The sequence below is a fragment of the Trachinotus anak genome, unplaced genomic scaffold (genome assembly GCF_046630095.1).
Source record: "Trachinotus anak isolate AG129_WGS33_773 ecotype Australia unplaced genomic scaffold, CSIRO_AGI_Tana_v1 ptg000028l, whole genome shotgun sequence".
Taxonomy (NCBI): Eukaryota; Metazoa; Chordata; class Actinopteri; order Carangiformes; family Carangidae; genus Trachinotus; species Trachinotus anak.
The window spans coordinates 911,333-934,744 of record NW_027273879.1 but is presented as its reverse complement, the minus strand read 5'-3'; the positions used below and the strand labels follow the sequence as shown (position 1 = coordinate 934,744).

At 41.3% G+C, this 23,412-nt stretch overlaps 1 protein-coding gene across 6 annotated transcripts; it reads left to right on the top strand.

Annotated features, from left to right (window-relative positions):
* Positions 1 to 4,942: 4,942 nt before the first annotated feature.
* On the top strand, positions 4,943 to 23,158 carry scarb1 (scavenger receptor class B, member 1). 6 transcript variants are annotated; one of them, XM_071466249.1, is made up of 14 exons: positions 4,944 to 5,188; positions 7,135 to 7,295; positions 9,316 to 9,457; positions 9,563 to 9,766; positions 10,645 to 10,740; positions 10,818 to 10,933; positions 11,029 to 11,195; positions 11,778 to 11,896; positions 17,750 to 17,823; positions 17,981 to 18,032; positions 18,599 to 18,745; positions 19,646 to 19,696; positions 20,341 to 20,413; positions 22,318 to 23,158. In XM_071466249.1, the coding sequence occupies exons 1-14, from the start codon at positions 5,069 to 5,071 to the stop codon at positions 22,323 to 22,325; spliced, it is 1,530 nt and encodes a 509-aa protein (XP_071322350.1). In that variant the 5' UTR covers positions 4,944 to 5,068; the 3' UTR covers positions 22,326 to 23,158. The 6 variants fall into 6 exon arrangements, with proteins under 6 accessions (XP_071322353.1, XP_071322350.1, XP_071322355.1 ...); XM_071466255.1 differs by lacking the exon at positions 4,944 to 5,188 and adding an exon at positions 5,999 to 6,324; XM_071466254.1 differs by lacking the exon at positions 19,646 to 19,696.
* Positions 23,159 to 23,412: the final 254 nt, after the last annotated feature.

The window sequence follows — 23,412 nt, the reverse complement described above, 5'->3', positions numbered from 1 at the left end:
ATTAAGAAATATTAATTTTGCTTTAAAGGTGTAGTAGGTGATTTTTCTGATCTCACTGTTGTAGCTCCTCCAGGTGGAGCTGCTTGTTTAGTTCACTGGTTCCCATCCGAGGGGTCGGGTCCCTCCAAAGGGTCACCAGATGAATCTGAGGGAGAGGGAAGAAGAAAAAAACATTGAAAAAAAAAAGTTCAGATAAATGAATTCCGATTTTTTTGTGTTTGTGTGAAATGTTGGATAATTTGAGCCTGGAGCAGTTATTGAAATGAAACCATGTGAGAAGTGTGAAGCGTCTCTCTGGTGGAAGGAGAGTCTGATATTTTTACTATGATGTCAGAGCCATAAATGCTGGAAATCACCGGTTTCATCTTTAATCACGTATTGACCTTTACAAATTGATTATATGTTTAAAGTAAAAACTGAAACTACCAGATACATAAATTCAGTGGAGTAAAATGTACAATATTTCAATTTGAATTGTATAAGATAGAAATACTCTGAACTGAAACTGAGCACAGTAACTGTACCACATAAATAAAACTAATCCTTCCAGTTCCTGACATTGTAATTGTCTAAACAGCCCTTTAACTTCAGGGCGTGGTCATCAACAGTGCAGTAAATGTAGAACATCCTGTTTTAGGTGTTTGATTTGAGACTAAACTCCCCTGTTGAAATTCACGCACTACAACGGTGCTACTACAACACTACTACATGTGTTGTGATGATCACATGTCCTCAGAAAACACGCAAATCAGACAGAAGGTGACAGAACGAGGGAGGAGTTCTTCCTCATTGATGTGTTGTCTTGTGAGAAAGTGGTGCATCACCTGGCTGATGGCTCGGTGTTTATTTTAGACCAATGACACATATTCATCACACTGAAAACACATGACGTTGTGGGGAAGCTTAAAACCTCACGCATCATACATCCTTTTTTTTTTTTTTAAATGCCTCCATCAGCATTTAGGAAGGAAAGCATGTGAGGAGGATCTCTCTTCAGAATCAGCACAGACTCTTCAGATTTTTTAGCAGCTCAGGGTTTGTGCTGCTACTCATGTCTGCTTCTCCAAACTGGCAGCGCCCTGATCCGGATCCACTGACTGTGCTGCACACATTCCCACATGAAACAACCTGATCTATCCCTTTAAGGCCTGAAATGATCTGAGGACGAAGAGATTTCACAGCAGAGTCAGATGAGGGGCTGTGGTGGCCTCATCTCGCTTTAATATGTATGAAGCAATCATGTGTAGGCTCAGTAAGAGAGGACCCCTTCATCACCCAAATTCACCAAATCCATGAATAAAGTTGTGTGAGGAAATAAATATCACCAGCGGTTGAGTGACTTTAATGTTTTATTTCCTGCAGCTGGGTCTGGCGACATTCATGAGCTTCAGTTGGAGGGAGCGTGCCCCCGTTTAGTCGCCTTACAGAAGCATCTTTATGCACTTCCACCAGCTGGCGTGACTGAAAACGACGTTCAGGGTCCACAGTTACGTAACAGCGTGATCACCGCCTGAAGAGAAGCCCCTGCACAGATGCACAGACTCCATCAGTCCGTCAGTCCAGACTGAAACGCCTCAGCAGCTCCTGGATGGATGGATGTGACGTTCATGGCGTCCAGATGATTTACTGTAAAACTCAGATGTTGTGGTTCTGAGTGAAATGTTTCTACATGTGTTGGACGGACTGCTGTGAAAGTGTGAACGTTTTTGTAAATGTGCCTCATTCATAAATTGTTTATTAATGCCTCATAGATCAGTTATAATCCATTACTAAGAACAATAAGAATAATTGTTGAACCCTTTGTTGGTGATTTGTTAATATTTATAGATGACTGACTAATTTTTGCTGAGGACCCTGTGTTAATTGATAACGAACATCATCGGGTTATTTTCTCAGACTTGACAAAGCTCCTCCAGGGGGCGTCACAGCTGAGACATAAACTAAATAAGATGCAATCTACCTGCTTATACCTGCCGGCTGTGAGCGTCAATCAAAGGATTATTATCAGAATTATTATTCTGTGCTGGTTTCAAACCTTTTTCTCTTTATCCTTTATTTGTAGTTTTATAAGTTTAACTGTTGACTGAATGTGTGATTTGGGCCTTTTCTTGTATTCTCCTGTGAACGCAGGTAACCTGTAACAGACTGTGACCTGCTGGAGGTTGACAACAGAAAGAGGAAAAAATACAAAATACAAGAGCCCCTTTATTTGGCTCTGCAGACCTGATCCGTGCCATCAAGACTGACCTGACTTTCCTCTCCGCCGATATCACGCATACGTGGGAGTCGTTCTTCACATTAATCTTTTATTTCGGAAATCAAAGTGCAAACAACACCCAATCCTGTTTCCTTCACTTAAGACAAACCTTTAAAATTAAATGCTTCCTATTCAGAGGTGACCCTGAGCATCTCCTCCACACTCTCATCATCTCTAAACTCTCAGCTTCCTTTGCTCCATCCTCCTCATCTTCCTCTCCAGAGCCTGCTCCCACTCTTTTCCTCTGTGTGGGGGCCCAGGGGTCACACCTGACTGCAATAAACAAGGTAATGATATGAAATTAGACTCATTTACAACAAGGATCTGGTTCACATGCAGTGATTCATTCATCAGATCTGAAGGAACAGTTGATGGTTTGGAAATAGGCTTGTGTTTTTAAATCTTTAACCCGACTGGGTCTAATTTGCCAAATCAACACAGATCCTCAGATACAAACAGAAATGTGTGAAAGGGACTCTATTAGTTCTTGATAGAGGTGTCAGGATGTACAGGTGTTGACAATAACTGTGATATTTAAAATAAAGTACAGATTCTGTGTTAATAATACACATATGATAATATTTTGATGGATGTTATTTTGTGGGTCTTTTGCTCATCAGCTTTCATGTGTAATTGTTCTTTTGTTTGTTTTTATTCAGTTATAGTTGCAGACTCTCTCTTCGCCGTCCTACAGCCACATTCATTTTCCGAAACAGAGACAAAACAAACAATAAACAAAGTTAAAGATGAATATAGATATTGTGATAATATTGTTATTGTATATCATAATGATGTAGTGAAAATCTGACACCGTGACGGCTCTTGTTCTTGAGTATAGTTCCTCTGTTTCCAAAACTTTTTGGTCAAAAAGGACTTTTAGTCTTGTTTGTTATCGTTTGTCAGATTGCTTTTGTTCTTGGCACCAGGGCTTCATCCCTGTGGAAAAGGCTCTAGAGAAATACAGTTATTATTCATTTATTTATTTAACAGCAAAAAACAAACAAAATCTGAGAGACTTGTGTCCTTTTCATAAACTTTCACACTGTGCAAAGAATGAAAAACAGTCTTCAGCAAACATCCAACCCAGGTCACAGATGTGTACCACGAGGGTGAAAAACAACAAAAACTGAAACTATTTCTTCCAATTTCTCATTATCGTGGACGACCCTGATGAAGACAATAGGTGGAAATGTGTTTGATTCCTCAGTATGTGACCTCCACATTAATTGCATCTTCAAGATAATCCAAACTCTAAAAAACATGACCTGTGGGAAATGATCCCCCTGACTGCTGGGGTCTGCGACTGCAGTCGTGGTACCAGTGAACGTTCCTGAGCTCAAGTTCGGGCGTAAGATCGACCACGACTAAGCATTTCTGTTGGAAAATTAGCATTAATGAGGTCGACTCTGGGAAAGCTGCAAAACAGAGAGACCACCACATCCCCCTCCAGCACATCACTGACCTATCGGCTTGGAATCTCGGTCCAGTGTTCCCTCTGTTAGCTCCGTGTTTGGTCTCCACCAGCTGCTGAGGGAAACAGCTGCTCCACTGTGTTCACCGGCTGCTCTCTAGCCAGGTTTCCAGTTTTCTGCAAAGTAGAAGCAACTTTTATTTTTAGGAAAGTTGACAGAACATAATTGCGAATGGTCTGTGTTTCCCCTGAGTGATGTTGTTTGAATAAAGCCGGGTTTTCTCGTCTCTGAACATCAGCCCCATTAAACGCGATGACGCATTTCCGGCATCTGCCTCTCGGTTGGAACTGGCTCCCCGGGGCCTGATACAGCAGGCGCCACGACACGAACATGTAAAAAGTGTTTCCATTTAAGTTTTGCAAAATATGACTTTGTCGAATAGTCTGGAAAACTTTTACGTTTGCTCATTATTCTAACTCTGTGTCTGTCGGCTGTTTGCTGCTGAGCAGGCAGTGGACCGTGGCTTTTATGATCAGTATATAATGTATTTCAGTTGTGATAACCCACTGCACAGGTGATTTGGGCAACAAGCTTATGTAAGTTGGACTGACACAGTGTAGGTGCTGTTCCTTATGATAATGCATGGTTATGTTCATATTGTTCATATTGTGCATATAACATCATCTTCCCTGCACACAAGGCATTTGCAGTCCACTGTTCTCGTCCTTGGTTCCCTGATGGTGGAACCAGCTCAGAGCATCTTTATCTTCAAGGATCTCTTGAAGACTCATCTCTTCATCTCCTAACACCCCAACATACCTGACAATCACTTACTGTGCACTTCTGCTTGATCTCCCTGCACTAATTGAATAGATGTAGGACTTCAGAGATGTCCCTCACCTGTAAGTCGCTTTGGATAAAAGCTTCTGCCAGATGAGTAATTGTAAATATAATGTAGTGTAATAGATAAAACACAATAAAAACTTCAGCCCCCAGGTCAGCTGTTAGAGTGATATAAAGTTATCTCATGTCCATCAGACAGAAACTGCTTCTTTATGATTATCTGTGTTGCGTGTTGAACTTCTGCTCTAGATTACTCCAAGAAACAATCATACAGTGACAACTGGAGCTGTCATCTGACTCCAGTGTGACTACACATGCATTTTGCATGGATTTGGGAGAAAAGTGCACAATGTGTACACACGCCCCTGCAGCGTGGGGACGGGCGGGGTCTGCTCAGTATAAACAGAGACACCGCAGCGGACCACAGCCTCCTCCCGGTCCCTCACCCGCTGCCCACGGCCTCACTCCTCCCTCAGCCCGGTGGCTCTGCAGACTGAGGGGCGACTGGAAACGTGTTCTTCTCTCATCAGGCAAAACCTGATCATCAGCAGCAACCATGCGCATTAATAAATCCAAAGTAGCCGTCGGCTTTATAGCGGCAGGTGCCCTGACGCTGGTGTTTGGAGCAGTTCTTCTGTTCGTGGGGCCGGCGGTGATGAAGGACCAAATCATTAAAGTAAGTCACTTCACAGTGATGAAAATAAAGTCTGATTTCTGTGTGATATCAGGCTTTTTTATTAACAGTTTCTTCTTTTTCTTTATTTTTTTTTATCTGCGCAGAAGCAAATTATTTCACATTGAACAATTGTCTTCACGGCAGCGAGGCTGTTTCCATGGTTACCAGCCTGCTCCTCTCCGTCGGAGGGGCAGGTAGACCCGCGCTGCACGTGCTCTGCTTCAGGCCTTTACTGTCGCACTCACCTGCACCACCCGCGGCGCGCAGCGGGTCCACGCGGTGACTCCAGCAGATGGCGCAGCGCTCGAGACAAGCTGGAGCCAATAAAATGCGTGAGCTACTAAAACAAGTAAAGGACTTGAGCACATGTACTTCGATGTGTCCCCTCTCTCATTCGATCTCATTTTATTTCATTTCACTTTATTTAACTTCATTATTTATTCTAAAACCATGTAAAAAGGGTTAACTTTATATTTTATATTTTTCTCGTGAGGACTTTAACTGTCAGTTAATCATCTGCATACTTCCTCCACTTCTGATATATATTCATATTTTAGTGTCAGGGGATATTTTATATTTTTTGGGAGTACTTTAACTTTTCAAACTTCAATATTTGAACTTATTTATTATTATTATTTTATATTTGTTCTATAAGTACTTTAACTTATAATAGGGGATATATTATATGAGGACTTCTCATACTTTAAGTTTAACATAAAATCTGAATACATCTTCCACCAGTCTGTGGCCTCAGTGTAGAATGAGCGGGAACTACAATTCCCAGAATCCTCGGCGCTGCGGAGGCGTGGCCTGCAGGTTATAAATACGGCGACAATAGAATATGGGTCAACGTTATCGATCGGGGACGTCGATCAGCCGGTTCGACCGGAGGCTGTAACGTTGAAGCGCAGCGGTCACCGCCGTCACTCCGCCGCCGCCGCTCGGGTTCGCTCGCTCCGTCTCACCGCGACTGTCCGGACGTAAACAAGCTCCAGCGGGACAAACACCGACGAGCCATGGCTGTCAATAAGTCCAGAGTCGCGGTCGGGTTCATAGTCGCCGGGGTCCTGGCCGTGGGGTTCGGGACGGTGCTGACCTTTGTGGGCCCGTTAATCATCGACGACCAGATAGTGAAGGTAAGAAGCTCCGTGAAGCGCTGAGCTCAGGTTGAGTCTCACCTGAAGTCCCGACGCGCAGGCGGCTGATGGGTAATAAGAGGTGCTGCTGTCCGGTCCCCCGGCCTGTGTCCAGCTGAGGTGCATCCAGCAGCCAGGAGGGAGAACAGTTACAGACAAACAAAACAGTGCAGCTGTTCTCAGAGCAGCAAAAAACATGTTTCAAGCTTTAATCTCACATCACTTTAATGATGTGTATTCATATTGTAACTATAATAAAGTTGATATAATGCACCACTGGACCTTTTACAGAGACAGTTTGTGATTAGAAGTTCACAGGAGACACTTTCAGACATGAATACTGAATCCAGTCTGCAGCTGAAACTATGAGAAGATTAATCGATTCATGGTTTGCTGGTTTCAGCCTCTGAACTGTGAACACATGTAGCCTGTCCCCTGTTTCATGTACAGCTGTGAACTGAAGGTGCTGGACTGTTGGTCAGAGAGAGTGAGAGCTGAAACAAGCAGTTGATTGACAACAATTAAGCGTTTCATTCATTTTTTCATGCAGTTTTCTTGTTCCACCTTTTTTAAGCGTGAAGATTTGATGCTTTTCTTTTATATGTGTAAAAAATAAATAAATAAATAAATAAAAATAATAATAATAAACAGAATATCTTGTGTTTTGGAGTGTTGGTGGGACAAGCAATTTTAAGATGTCTGAGAATTTTTTCTTTTCTCACAATTTTCTGACATTGTATGGAAAAATTATTAATTGAGAAAATAATTTGATAGAAGATTTTTTTTTTTTTTTTTTTTCTCTTATGTCAGAACACAGTGATCGACCCGAAGAATGATTTGTCCTACACCATGTGGAAGGACATCCCTGTGCCGTTCTACATGTCCGTCTACTTCTTCCACGTCCTCAACCCCAAGGAGATCCTGAACGGAGAAAAGCCCATGGTGGAGCAGCGAGGACCTTATGTGTACAGGTGAACATAAACTACATCCAGCACCTCCCTGAGAGCACATGCTGAAGCATAACCTGCACATGCATTTTTTTCTTCCATGCATGTCCCTATCAGTAAACTTTGTCCTGCAGCCTGCAGATATGTTGCAAGGACTGTATGTAAAAGATGCATTTGCAGGTTATATTCTCTGCTTTGCTCACTTTGTCAAATGGGATCATTTTTCAGAAATTTTTAACATACGTTGATCCAGTTATTGAACGATCTTTCTTCATTTTCCTTCTGTCCATTAAACATTGTCCATATTGGTTATAGTCCCCTGCAGATCTGTGTCTCTGTATGTGATTGGCTCATTTTGTGGAACACTATGTCCTCAGCTCACAGTATGTGTGTCTCCCTGTATACGTTCATGCTACTTTTCACTAGTTACATGGTGGGATGGAGCCCAAACATTGTTGTGTAACTGTGCCACATATGTTCCAGGGGAGGGGGCGTTTGTGGGTCTAAAAACATTACCCAACATATGCTTCAGCTGCATATGTTGACCTAGATTTTAGTGTGAGATCAGCATGATGTGAAGGGAAGAAGTTCTTGCAGGAGTACAATGATTTCATAACTGGTTTTTGTTCACTTGTCACTTTTTCCATCCATTGTCATCTTAAAGCTGCAGAGTGTTTAAAGGGAAGAGGCTTCAAATGAGATAAGTCCAGGGGGAGCAGGCCCTTCAGAGCCTGGTGGCCGGTATATAGTTATAGTGCAGACTTTTTAAAGTCAGTGCACATAAAACTTAGAGCAGCGCTCCACAGAGTTGGGTTTGTGAAGTTCAGACTCATCTCAGCATGTGAGAGCAGATGTCTGATGTCCTGTGTGGCTCTGTGACCTCCAACAAGTCAGTCAGTGATGTCCACTTGCTTTAGGCTTGATGCGATGCAGTCAAGTCAACATGGAACATGAAGAACTGGGGAACTGTTAGTGTGGTGTTCCTGATAAAGAGCTCAGTGACTGTGAACACAAAACAGCTGCATAAGAAAAAGTAGGGATTTCTTGATAGAACAGAACGTTGTTAAAGGAGGGGGGGGGGCAGACAGACAATCATCCAACATCACTGTCAGGAAATCGGCATTAATGGATTAGTGCGTCAATAATCGTCAGATTAATCTAATTACAATAATCAGCAGTTGCAGCCCTATGCTTTGTTAACTAATCGTTCTCATAATTGAAACCACAGCCAGTATTACTGCTGTGTTTACTTTGTTACTGCTGCAAACAAACCATTAAAGGCACTGGACAGAATGAAAACTGATGGAGCTGTGGTGCAGAAAGACTCTGACTCAGTCTGGCTCAGTTAGAGTTTACATGACACTGTGGGTTATGGGTTGTTCCCATGTACATCACATGTACTTTTTGGATCCTTACCTGGAGAAATATAAATATGTTTCTTTTAGAGCTGCTCAAATAATCAAAATCACAATATGGACAAGAGCAAAGTATAAATTGCAGGAGCTGCAGTTATGACATTATGCATGAACTAACGCCCCGGCCTGCAAATCATATTCTCCAGACGTAGAGGAACCATTACAATTTAAACCATGACTCGTATTATAATATCTGCCATTCATCAGTCTGAGTTTCTTTCTCTAAGTTAACAAAATAAGCCAAAGTTCTCAAATGTTAAATGTTGTTTCAACACAGCTTTGCTTTAAAACTGGTTAAATCAGGAACTACGTGATAAAAGAATCAGGAGACGAAGCAGGATAAGAGTGGGAGGCAGGGTGGTGCTGTCACCTCATAACAGGAAGGTGTTGGGTTTGAACTGGAGCCTTTCTGTGTATGTTCTTCATGTGGGTTTCTTGGGACCCAGCAATTAGTGAAATGGTTCATTCTCTCTGCTTTTTATCAGTCTTATCTGTTGTTATTCTCTTTATCACTTTATCACATTATTAAGGTTCTGTGTACCTTGAACCACAGCTGTCACTCTCAAGGCTGCCCAGACTACAGGAGAACAAGGGTGTGTTCACGTGTGTTTCTTTTCTTTCTTTTTCAGGAAACGCTGTCAGAAAGACAACATCACCTTTCATCCCAACGACACGGTGTCGTACAGGGAATACAGAACGTACTACTTCGAGCCCTCCATGTCTGCAGGGAACGAGTCTGATGTTGTCACGATTCCCAACATGTTGGTGCTGGTAAGACTCTGCTTCCCCTTAACCCTTAATTAAACCCTTAACATCTTCCACTTAACCTCTTTGGTAGTTTTCTGCTTTTTCACTCCTGTCTGTGTTTTTTTTCAGGGTGCAGCAGTGATGATGGAAAACCTGCCTTTCGCAGTGCGTTTAATGATCAGCGCCACATTTAAGACTTTCAATGAGGGGCCCTTCCTGACCAAGACCGTGGGGGAGCTGATGTGGGGTTATGACAGTAAACTGGTCGAGTTCCTCAACAAATACCTGCCTGGCATGCTGCCCTCAACGGGAAAGTTTGGCCTCTTTGCTGAAGTGAGTGTTTAAAATAATTTACGCTCATAGTTGAGGCTTATGGCCTTGATGCAAGAGAGGATGACGACATGGAGACTTTCAAAATACGTGAAGGAAGTTTACTAAAGCTGTGTTCGAGTGTGCAACAGTGTTTTGAAGTATACACTGAAAATATTCATAGACATGAATGGGAAGTGACTGCACTGTTACACAGGTCAAAAAAAAAAAATTAAAGGTCCCATATTTGTTTTATCTGAGGTGTTGATCTCCATCAGAAGATATATCTGTGGTTTTAAGAACCAAAAACCATCTCAGTGTAGTTTTACATCTCCTCTCTCAGGCTTCTCTCTGGAGCTCTAGTAACAACAGGTCAGTCAGCCAATCAGAAGAGAGGATCTGAGTCTCTCTTCTGATTGGCTGACTGTTTTCTGAGTGATCCAGTAAAAATATAGCAGATTTCAGGTAAACACTCAGAGAGACCAAATCCTTCAAGGTTGGATGGTGGGTCCAGGTGGGCGGGGCTTGGGGCATGGCTGAGGGCGGTGACTGCTTTGTTGTGACATCACAAAGTTCCAGAAGTCCTGATGGCTGGTTTTAAGGCTCAGTTTCTGAATACAGGCTGTGTGCATTTCTCTGTGGACTGAGGCTTTGATACTTTCACAGTATTAATATAGAACCTAGACCTGCTTTATAATCACAAACACATGGACATCTACCTTTATATAATATGGGACCTTTAATCAATCAATCAATCTACAGAAATTTAATCAGCAACAATTTTAATAACTGTTGTTGGGCCATAAACAACTAACAGATAAAATCCTTTATTGGGAAAAAATGCCAAATATCTGCAGACTGTTTCAGTCAGATAAAGTTTGGTGTTCGTGTTTCTCTTTTAGTTCAACAACTCCAACACCGGTCTGTTCACCATCTTCACCGGACAGAACGACATCAGGAAGGTTCATAGAGTTGATTCCTGGAACGGTCTGACAGAGGTGAGACACCTGCAGGTTTTTTTCTTCTGTGCTCCCGTCTGTGTTTCCACCCATCTCACCGACCTCTCTGTCACCAGCTGAACTACTGGCGGACTCCTCAGTGTAACATGATCAATGGAACAGCTGGGCAGATGTGGCCTCCCTTCATGACTAAAGAGAGCACTCTGCCTTTCTACAGCCCTGACGCCTGCAGGTCAGAGATTATTTTTTCACTTCAGTTCTTTCTCTCACACTTCCTTGTGCAAACTTACAAAACCATTTTCTGTGTTTTTTTTGTTTATTTTTCAGATCTTTGGAGCTTGTCTACCAGCGTCCTGGTGAGATGAAGGGTATCCCTCTGTATCGATACGTTGCACCCAAGACCCTGTTCGCCAACGGGACAGATTACGCCCCCAATGAAGGCTTCTGCCCCTGCAGACAGTCCGGCCTGCTGAACGTCAGCAGCTGTCGCCACAGTGAGTGTTCACGATGAACAGATCACCTAATCAGAGACTATTTATTTGCTCCAAGACAAAACATTCTGTCGTGACTTCATCCTCATGTTAAATCTGGTAATTGAGTCAATGTCAGTTTATGAGATCAGCAGGGTTATCACATGTGGGATAAAGAGTTTTTAGTCCTATTGCGGCTGGTGTCCCACTGACCCCCTGACAGCTGTCTTTAATCAGCAGGTTCTCCTCAGGGCCTGATCCATCCTGGACCACACAAACCAGCCCCCTCACTTATTTACAAGCCCCTCCCCCAGGCTATAGACTCAGAGTTCACCTGTCACCTCCGCAGCCACCTTTACAATTATTTAGTCTATAAAATATCAGAGAATGGCCACCACGTGTTCATATTGCAGCTCAAAACTTCAAAGATTTTAATTCTCAATCAAGTATTTCTGTTTGATAAATGATTTAAATGATTCATCAGAATTATATAGACAGTTATACAGACAGATATCTGAGGTTCAGTGTTAACACCTCCTTCCTCCTGATGCTTCGTTGTTTGAAGCTGTTCATTCATTTTTGTCTCGTTCTGTTTCCATTTTACAGACTCTCCGGTCTTCATCTCTCATCCTCACTTCTTTAATGCTGATCCCGTTCTCCTGGACACCGTGCTGGGCCTCAGTCCCACCGAGGAGGAGCACGGCCTCTTCATCGACATTCACCCAGTGAGTACACACACACACACACACACACACACACACACACACACAGTAATATGAAGTGACTGAGCTAAAGACCAGATTAAATTCACAGCCTTTACAGAGGTGGTTAAAGTCACGACTGTGAAGGACTGCTGCCCCCCCCCCCACAACTCTCTGGGGCTTCACAAAAAAAAAAAAAAAAAAAAAAAGTCCCATACACGTCAGTTCTTAGCATATATTACATAAGTTCTGGCACATATTTTCATCATGAAACATTTCTTTTCTTTGTGTCATGTCATAGTTTCCTCCTCTGAGACGTAATTTAGTCTTTGGTTTGAATTTTCTATGTAATTTCTTGGAAGCATGAACATGGTTTACTGAGTTACTGAGAACACGTTGTGCATCCAGAATAAGAAGCTGTCCGATCTTTTACTTCAGCATTTTTTCCCTGAATGAGTTTGGTAAAGATGCAGCTTTATGCCAAAATAAAAATCAGTCTGCAGCGTTTAAAATGATCACAGAACATTAGAACCTGCATGAGGGAAGATTTACTAGACTGGAAGATGTTCCTAATAAACTGACAGCTGAGTGTAGATCAAGATAGGTTTAGAGCTTATACAAGTATTAAAATCATAAAAAAATGAATGAACAACATTTACCTGTAAAAGTAGGGTCCAACCTTTCACCTGTAAACTCTGATCTGATTGGAAGTCCATGATATGTAATCACTCTGCTCTGGTCACGGTGGACATCAAGGCTCAAGGACAACAACAGCCCCACTTAAACAATCTGATGTCACCTGATGAGCTGATATCCTGTAACAACACCCACTCGTTATATCACAGCATTTTGTCTAAAGTTGTCTTTATATAATAAACTACTGCTGCTGACCTGTGGGTTGGAAAATAACAAACCTGCATTTTAATTCATTAAATTAGAAAAATCCGTTCAGACTGAAAAAATCCAGAGACTCCTCAGTTCAGAGGAAGTTTTTTAGCTTCTTACTCTGCTAGAGTCAGATTCTGAAACTACCAAGTCAAACTGATTATCACTATTAGGAATAAAAGAAATACAAAACATACACAGTGAGTCTACCCTGTTTCTCATAAAAACAGGTAGGTACCAGCTGTAGTGTGGTACATTTGCACACCTCAAATTATTATAATTTTTTTTATTTTGGGCATTTTTTGCCTTTATTTTGAAGGGCCGCGAAGGGCCACAGTTCAGACTCAAACTCGGGCCGCTGCGTCAGGACTAAGCTGTAACCTGTATATCTGGAAATTTAACTGAAATAAAAACACATTCGGGAAAATAAGAAACATCGTCAAACCGTGGTGGAAAGAAAGAGGCAGTGTCCATACTGGTGTTTTAATGCTGCCGAAGCTTTTATACTGAAATTTTGAGAGAATTATACGGTGATATAAACGTTAGGCCACACAAACACAACCTTAATCACTGTCTTCAGGTGTTGGTGCTGATGATCGTAGGTAAACTAAGAGGATTAAAGTTGATGTTTGTTTTCCAGGTAAATGGTGAAGTCATAGGAAAAATCAAATCCACTTTACAGTAATAAACTCAATAACAGCAGAGTTTTGTTGCCGTGCAGTAACACAGTAAAAGTGCAGTGATGATGATGGCTTCAATAAACTACAAATGTCAGGTCGATATAACAGAACCATGACTCAGGTCATTATGCAACGCTGCCAGTGTAAACCTCTCAGCAGTGTATGGTGTTGGCTGTAACCTGCACTGTGATAAGGTAATTGGAAATTGGGCTATTTCTCCATAATTGCAGTTATTTATGAGACAAGGGTTGTTTAGAAACTTTCTATTGCACCAATAAAAATCAGGTTTGATAAGAGGCTTTTTTTTCCTGCGCAGATTAAAGCTCATGAGATGTTTCCGAGTAGTGTCGAGTTGAATCCGGCTCGACTATGACTGATATCAGGTTAATAATTGAGGGAAATCACTTGGTGTTTTAATGAGGTTATCTTACATGGGTGTACATCCTCCTCGTGTTCGGTGCAGTGGCTTAAATGAAGACAAAGCACATTCGTTAACTTATAAAGTTGAATTTACACTGGCTCAGACAGTGTGAGTTGGTCTGGTGTGACCAGTAGCTTATGGTGGCTAATGTTAGCACACAGTAGACTCAGTTCTCTGACTTGAATATTTATTTACACTGTTACCAACTTCATTTCATGTTCATTTCCATTTTTAAAAATTGTTTTTTAATTTTAATAAAGTTTCACTGCCCAAAAACTAAACTGATAAACATGAGTTGATTTGAAAGGATCAGTATGGAATAAAATAAAGTCAATTCAAATCTGATCCAGACTTTACTGAACTCTGCTGTGTTTTGTCACCTGCAGCCAGTGGTGTGAGTCTGTTGGGGCCCCAGACCAGGGGCCCCCTCCAATCAGCATTCATCACCACTATGTATTAAATAATCTGACACTGAAAATGTTTTTTGCTATAACCTGGTACAATGTCTAAATAAATTTAAAAAATAAATAAATAAACATAAAAAAAGAAAAAAAAAACATGGAAAACTTTCAATATATAGATTATACAGAACAATAAAAACTTTTTAAAAAAACTAAATAAGTTCAATGTTGGCGCATTGTAAAAGATCCACATAAGAGCATCATCATGGCAGCAGCAGTTATCCACAGATCACTTCCTCTTTAGTGACTCTGGCTACAAAATAAAAGCATGATAAAGTTTGTTTTTTTGCAGGGATGCTTTATTGGAGCGATTGAGAGCTTTTACTTTCTGAAGTTCAAAAGATTGTGTTGTTAACTTTACAGAGCGATGAAATAGTCGACCTGTGGTGTGAAGGAAATAACACCAGTTCAGTAAATCATTCAAACTTATGTGAGACAGTGTGTATGTGTGATTGTGTTCTGACCGTCTTATTATAACAGCGACTCCCTTGCTGGCCCCTGTTGTTGTGTCTTACAGAGCTTATTTATTAGTTTAGATTTCCTGCTGTACGAGCGTAGAATAGAACCTGTACCATAAAAATATAAAGACCGACCACGTCTGTCTTAAGTCAGCCCTTTTTTCTCCACCTCTTGCTGTTTGCCACCAGCTGCAGTCCTCTTGTTTGTCCTCAGTGGTTCTTATCCTCCTGACTGCAGCTCCTATTAACTTTTTATCAGAGCCACATGTCCGCAGCTGAAATCTGCTTCACCGACTCACCGAGCAAAAAGTCCTTCAGAGAACAATCAGGGGGAAAAATTGACGAACATGCTGCGTTTTTTTTATTAACATTTTTCTATTTTGAATATCGACTTCAAGACCCGAACCTTTACCACCTCTGCTTATAAGATGGGACAACCACTGGAAATTCACTAAAGTCCCTGAATTCCATCGAAAGCAACAGGGACAAATTTTTCGTATCAAATTTATGAAAAGAGGCCAAGATTCCTGTCCTCAGCCAGGGGTGAGGGCATTTTAAGAAAACTGAACAATGACTTTATTCTTTACAGCTGCTTCAAATCAAACAAATTGCTGAGTGGGTTCACAAGAGGCAGGACAGCGAGGTTATTTGATTGGACATGGGTAACAAGAGAAAGGGCTTTGATTGTGAAAATAAAGCAACTTACTGGAAACCAGTAAAATGACTGTTTAGTGGTAAATGTGTAAACAAGACTCATCCTCAAGTTCCCAAAACATACCATGAAAATATACCAAGATATTATATGAGATCAGATATAAATTTGCCAGATGTAAAGTTGAAACACAAATTTAATCAGACGGTGCTCATTAATCAGCCGCAGGGCATCAGGAAAACAGACCCTGAACATCTGTGTCATTGTTGGTTTAACTCGACTCTGTCACCGCGTCATTAAAACCCAGAGCTCTAGATGCTACGAGCTAATTCTTCACTCTTCAGCTAACAGGGAGGTTAAATTTTGGGAACTTTGGACATTCTGATTCTTATTACTTTTACCACCAGTTAATCTCTTCATTAGTCAGTCAGGGCCGTAGGCAGCGCAGCGGTCCAGAGGCAGCCATTAAAAAAAAAAAAAATTCAATTTCCTGTTGTTCAGAGTAAAAGCTTTCATGTACTGTATCATCATCGTCTTTTATGAAATCCAATAAATACAGGTTAAATGTAGTAATGAAGGAGAATTTTGTCATCTGTGCAGAGGATTCATTTTCAAACACTACTACTGTTAAACTTTTTACAGTGTTATAATAATGTGGCGGCTGATTATCAGAGTAGAGGCTCCACACAAATACAAACTGATCAAACTATACATTTTGTTAAGTCATGCAGAGTTTCCATGTGTCTCCTGTAACTGTAGCTGCAGAAGGTGTTGTGTGGGGCTGGGGGGACATTTAATTTCCTGCAGGTTCAAACAGTAAACGGTTGATTTCCGGCTCTCACTTGCCTGAGGTTACCAGACACGAGAGTCCGGGATTTGTGTGCTTAAATGGGCAAAAAATGCCGGAGGAAACATTTTGGCAGGAAAGAGCTGCAAGAGAACAGCTGTGAAAGTGTCCAAGCTGTTTACACCAAAAGCTTTTACATTGGATCTATGGATTTCATAGGATTTATAATTTACACTAATTCAAGATTGCAGATCCACATACAAGAGGAGACAACAGAGTGACTGAGAGAGTGGAGCTGCTGAGGCAAATATTTTGATCACAGGAAGAGAAAAACCAGAGCCATTCGATGAATCCAAACTCCCTCTGCCAGATGCAGAAACACACCGTGATAATTAGTGGCTTTGGTTCGGAGGGTCTGGGGAGGGGGTCTGGACCTGACTCTGTTACAGTTTGTTCTGCCAGAAAAACCCAGAATCACAACAAAAGCCTGAAAAACAGGCCCTGCTGTTGTGATGCAGTGTGACGTGGCCTCGGACAAACTTGCATGTGAAGGAGCAAATGTAGATTTTTCTAATTAACATATCTTTGTTGTGCGGCTCTCTGAAGTCTTCTCTCCCGTTGACCTGCAGTGACTCAGGTCAGTTTGGGCACGTTTAAAAGGTTCAAATACCAAAAGCAGTAGAGAGGATTCGGATCGTGTCGTCACACAGCTGATGTTTGTCTTTACTCTTTTCTTTGTCACCTCCCCACATGCAAATGTTCCCCCAAAACAAGTTCTCCTCCAACACCATCAGAGGCACCGTCGCTGTAACCTGGGCTCAGCGCCGCCAAGTCGATTGTGATTGGTTTAAAGAAATCCAAACAAGAATCCAAGTGTTTTTTTTTTGTTTTTTTTTTTTGTTTTTTTCAGGCGGACCATTCTCTGACACGGACTAGCAATTTATTAGATACAGCTAGAACTAACTCAGTCTAACAGACCAGTGATGAATCCTGTCTGTGTGAAGGTTGTTATATTCAGTTTTTGTTGAACTCTTTGATCATTTTCAGGCGTTTTTGTGTTACTCTGACAGTTCAGCACCTCTCTGTACAACACAGCAGCACAAACTACGTCCTCTAAAATGATCCTACGGCTGAACCAACACAGTTTCAACAAAAACTGAACGTTAGAACCTTTAGGATGGAAGGATTTGGGATGAACTGGGACACGGTCTGCGAGTCCAGCATCAGAGCTGGATCTCACTGAACCTCCTCGGTAAATCCCTGCAGGTTCCAGAAGGCGAGGTCTGTTGGTCCAGACCAAAATATCTTAACAACTATCGGATGGGTTGCCATTAAAGTTTGCAGACACATTGTTTTCACAATAGTTCTTATAAAGTCATCCCCAACAGAATCATTTACACGTGAGGATTTCCTTCATTTGTCTGCTGTCTTTGGTTATATGGGAACTAATTGTCACTCATTTAAAAGTGACATTGAAGCACTTTTTATTCCCCTTTTGAGATTTGTGTGTTTTGTGTGTGTGTGTGTCTCCAGCAAACGGGTGTCCCTCTGAACGTGTCCATCCGTCTGCAGCTCAACCTCTACATGAAGAGAGTGTCAGGAATTACGTAAGGAAGTGATTCCCTGAAGTATTATGATGACATTGACAATTGTCATGCATTGTTTTTTATATCTGTTCATTATTGCATATGAAAGGCTGGTGGGTGTTTCCTGCTTTTCTTAAGCAGCCTTGGAGTTTGAAGTGTGCTGTTCATGTCCTCACAGAGAAACAGGAAAGATTTCTGAGGTGGTGATGCCCATGATCTGGTTTGAGGAGGTAAGTTAACGCTGAATCCCGCTCATATTGTCACCGCACAGACGAGTTAATGACTTTTTTACGTGCATGTGGATGAGTCTAATTCAGGCGGTCTTTGTGGCCTTGAAGCAGGAAATGCTTCTTGCTCCTCTGTCAGTGTGTCATCATTATTTTTTTATAAGTGTTGTTCAGATCCTGTTCTCACACACACACACACACACACACACACACACACACACACACACACACACACACACACACACACACACACACACACCAGTTAAAAGACAGAGGATCATAAGAAAAAACAGGAACTGTGGAAACGATATCATACATCCCATATTTGCATGAGGAAACACTAGAGCCAGGATAAAAAGAAGTGAAATAAAATTATGAATGAATGAAAAAGAAAAAGTTGGGTATTTAAAAGGAGATAAAGGAGAAATGATAAAATACAGAAAGCCAGGAGGTGAACTCAGGTAAAATATATACAGTTTTTCTCATTGAATCTTTGTTGTGAAAACTGAGCTGAAACAAATATAAAATGCTTTCACACACCACATTTAATTTTGTCCCCCCCCTCCCAGAGGGGGTATATAGACGGCCCCATCCTCACCACCTTCCACACAAACCTGGTCATCCTCCCTGCTGTGATGGAGTACATGCAGTACGGCTTCATAGCGCTCGGCCTGGCGACAATAGTCATCGCTGCTCTGGTGCATCATAGACTGAAGGTAAAGCTTCTACACAGCATGAAGTGTGTGTGTGTGTGTGTGTGTGTGTGTGTGTGTGTGAGTGTGTGTGTGTGTTTTAACTGCATGCAGCATGTCACACAGCCATGCATCTTCTCACACAAACAGACGGTAAAAGGAGCAGGAGGGAGCGCGCTGAAGACGCACTGATCAATATTCAGTCTGAAAGTTATGTCGTTCACTCCTCTGATGTTTTAATCTGCGTCCGACCCAACAAACTGTGCTGTGCTGCATTTTCAAATATCAAAAAGACGCTGAACGATGAGTCGGTGCAACATCACAGGCACTTTTCTGACACTTTGAAACACTCAAACGTTTGTCGTCTGTAATATTTGAAAGGAATAGTTTCATTTCTCTCATGTGTGTGCTAAACATGAAGCTACAGCCAGGAGAATTAGCTTATCTTAGCAGAAAGATTGAAAACAGGGGAGAAATATGAAAATGCATCAGAGGAAACAAATCAATATTTGCTTCAGGTCTTTGGCTCTGAGCTCACACATAAAAACTTTTTATGTGCAGGTTTCACACAAAAACCTGGAGATTAGAAATGTCAGTGTGCAGCAGCCTCCACTTCTCCTAGTGTGTGTGTGTGTGTGTGTGTGTGTGTGTGTGTGTGTGTGTGTTATGAAACACATTACGCTTGTTGTTGTATAATACCATAAACCAGCCAGTATAAGTTAATGAGTAAATGTGTGTTGTCCTCAGTGATGCGTTGACATCTCTGTCGCCGCTCTGTGTTTTTATGCTCTGTGATATCAGCGGCCCTCGAGGTGAGGTGGACTGTTTGCTGAGGGATTTAAATTACACTGAAGTGGTTTTTAGTTATGAGCGCTGGCAGGTTTTATTATCATGACAGAGGTTTTGGATGTTGTGTGTCCACAGAGGTCTCATATCAACGCTGCATTGAGCTCCACAGTGTTGGCGAACCCCGGGGTTTGTAAAGCCACCACGTTCCTAAACAGATTCAATCAACATGATCAGAATCACTGCACCAAATTTTGATCCTCATTTGATTTCACCCTGTGGTTATCAACTTGATCTTTGGAATAGCTGATAATGAAATGGACTAATCAGTGCAGCAAGAATATTAGATTTTTTAACATGTTTTGTTTTACAGCGGCTTTAACGTACACATTCTGTATAATGTCTTTAGTCCAGATCCTCTGAAAGGAAAGATCTGCCGTCCTGATGGAGCAGAAATGCTGGATTTGTTGATCCTGATCCTCAGGATGGTTTTGATGCTTCTCTTGTCTTTTAAGTTCTGTTGCATGATAATCAGTTTGTCTAAAGAGCTGTGGAGGCGAACGAACCAAACGCCTCCACATTTAATTCTGTATGATCATGGTAACAAGACGCACAATTAACCAATCGCACTTCCTCATGATTAACTGCATGGCCGAATCGCTCACCACCAGAAGTGACTCTGCATGAATCCTTACATCTGTGCACATCCACAGTTTAAAATAAAAACCTGAGGCTGCTGGTTTCACCTACGTTAACACCTCCAATCGCACCAGCAGCTGATTGTCTTTGCTCTCTGATTGGCTGATGTGTAAGACAGTGTGGTCGTCTTCTAGGCCTCCGATAAAGAGCTGGTAAAAGGCTCACAAGGCCACGACACACAGGAGAAATACATCATGAGTAATTCAGGTGGGTGCACACTCAAAGGCATAATACACACAGATAAATGTACATGTTCATGTTTAAGTTTGTAGATGACAGGAAAAGGAAATGGGACACATAAATAAAAAACATATTAGTGATGCAGTTGTGTTGTGGTCCCAGTGATAAGACGTTAAAAATGATGTCCCCCAGGTTCATGGCCGCGCTGTCATGAAAATGTGGATGATGCACTTCTTAAAATGATTATAAACAGTCTTAATTTATTTATTCTTCCATTTAATTTATGACTTCAGGACTCATGTCTCTACTTTCTGTGACAGAGTAAACCCAGTTCTTTGGACTGGAGTTTTATAAGGTGTCACAATGTGCAGCTCATCAAAAAGCTTGAAAAAGATTCAAGAAGAAACAAATTCTGCCTTAATTTTTTTTTTTTTTTTTTTTTTTTTTACATTTACATCATAAACTGGCACAGTGATAGAAAATAAAATATAAATAAAAATGTCCTGGAATATGCAAACTTCAACACATATTGTTGAGTTTGAGATGAAACTTTTCTAACAACTAAAAAAAGGATTGTTACTGATATGAAATTGAACAGATGCTGCAAATAAAACCGACTGGATTTCTTTCCACCGGCAAACAAAGAGCTGAATTTGGCTTCTTCTCTTTACTGAGGTTGTAAAAGTTTCTCACCGCTTCGTTCACCACGCGGCTCCGCAGCACTGCCTGCAGCTCGTCAGCATCACAGGACTGTTTGCATGGAGAATATGTTTATCCACAGCAAATTTATCAGGTTTAGAAAAAACTGATAAGAAGTGTAAAATTCTGTGTCATTGTTAACTGATGTGAATTTGTACAGTTCGTTATGAAAAGAATTTCTTCCTCATTTCTTTTCCTGTTCTTTAACCTTCAGCTCCCGGTGTCACATTTTCTGTTGCTGCTCATTGACTTTGTAAAAATGTTTTCTTGTCATTTAACAATTCATTTCCTGTTAGTAAACCTAAAGCAGTCGGTCCCCATCACAAGGTACAAACAGAAGAAAACACAGCAGCTCCTCCTGGTTCGTCCATGTGTGGAAATATTGTGTGTTATTGAGGTGATTGTGTGTGTAACGACTGTACAGCTGAGTCTGTGGATCAGCAGGTTCGTCTGTTCACACCAAGCTGCTCTTCTGTCATGATGTTTGGAAATTTCTCAGGAAATATTTTCATGTATTTTGTGTGTGTATGTGAAATGTGTGAGTGCAACAGACAAGGTGCATTTGCAGGAATTAGGTTTATACAACAGCCACTAACAGACATGACTTTATTTAAATCTGATTCCTGTATTTGATTCTGTTTGTCAGTTTGACTCAGACGAGGCTGGTAAACACTTCCTGACTTCCTCCTCTGTCTGTCGCTCTTAGCTCAAAGCTCATTGGTTCTTGTGTAAATCTTTAAAAACAAATATATAGTTTTATTTTTAAAAAAGGCTCAGTCGGCCACTGTGCTCACTATGAATCCACCTTTGGTTCTGTTGAGAGTATTTATGCCAGGATACATTTTCATTTTAAAACACATCTGTTACTACGTTCCGAGATCGAGAGAACGCTACGAGATGGTTTTATTTTGAAATGAAAATGTAGTGTGGATGTAGTCAGAGTTAAATGGAAACAATGGAGTGTGAATCACACTGTAAGCACAGTATTGTTGCTGTTTAGTACAGTTAAAACAATGATTCTACAGTTGTGTATCATTATAATACATAATTTTCAGTGGATTTTCCAGTGTTTTCAGTGGCTGTGCTTTAATAAGAAACGCAGCGTAGAGGTTATACAAAGGTAAAAAAAACTTCTCTGTGAAGGCATCGGCTGCAAACTGCTTCCTGCCTGATGTTTGATGATGTGGTGAGAAAAACGCTTCGTAACAGCCTCTTTCTTCTGATCCCGACAGAGAAGTAAAGGTGGAGGTGGCACCGCACCAGATGCAACCACAAGCACCGAAGAGAAAGACCCTCTCCTACAAGACGAAATGGACTGACACACAGACACACACAGACACGCACAGACACGCACAGACACGCACAAACACACAAAGCTGGAGTTGTGACGACTGACTTCATTTCAGTATCTTGAACTGAAACGCTGCCACAAGCTGCTCTGCTCTGTAAACACTAATGAGACTTGTGCGGCAGTGAAACATATTTTTTACTTGAGTGTAAAGTTGATGAAACTCTGAGCCAGAGACTCGCCTTCACTGTGTCACTGAGTTTGTGTCGCGGCTGTCGGGGTTGAGACTGTTTGTCTCTGTGAGGCAGAGCGAGTGAAGACGCTTCTGTCTCTGAATAACACTTTTTGTACAAACAATGACCAAAACAAAAAAAACCTCTATTTTCTTTCTATTGTATTGTTTCATCAGGAGCAACAGTCGACGGTTACTGTGGAAATGTTTCTGTGTTAACAACAAGGGAACCAACAGGCGGAAAAGCTCTGTCTCTGTCTAATAACTGACTGACAGTATTTTACTAATGTCCCTTCATGAAGAGGAAAACATTTCACTGTCCACTTTAATTTCCAGGTCCTTGAATTTCAGGGATTTCAAGGATCACAAATTAGAATCGGGTGTAGCAGAGAAACACTCCTCTGACAATCAGTGACTCCTGTTGTGTAACTACTGTCTTCTGTAAAGGTGTGAATGTACGTCTTGAAATTGATGTAAATGACGCCTGCTTATTATAAATAAGTGAATGAATTAAGAGGAAATTTGAGATAATAAATGTGCCTTTTGTTTGAGATTCTAATCGTCAGTGTTGTGATGTTTTCTCACTGTGACGAGTGGAGGCGTATTGTTTTCAGGTTGTCTGCTCGACTCATACCTGTGAACCCGTTATCTCAGTAACACCTCGAGGGAAACGTTCATTAGGACTCAAGGAGGAACTGATTAGAAACTAATTACAAGCTCCTACACTAATTATGACACAAACTCTGACTGTAATTGAAACATTTTTTTTATTTTAACATTGAAGTTTACAAACATTCAGACATATCA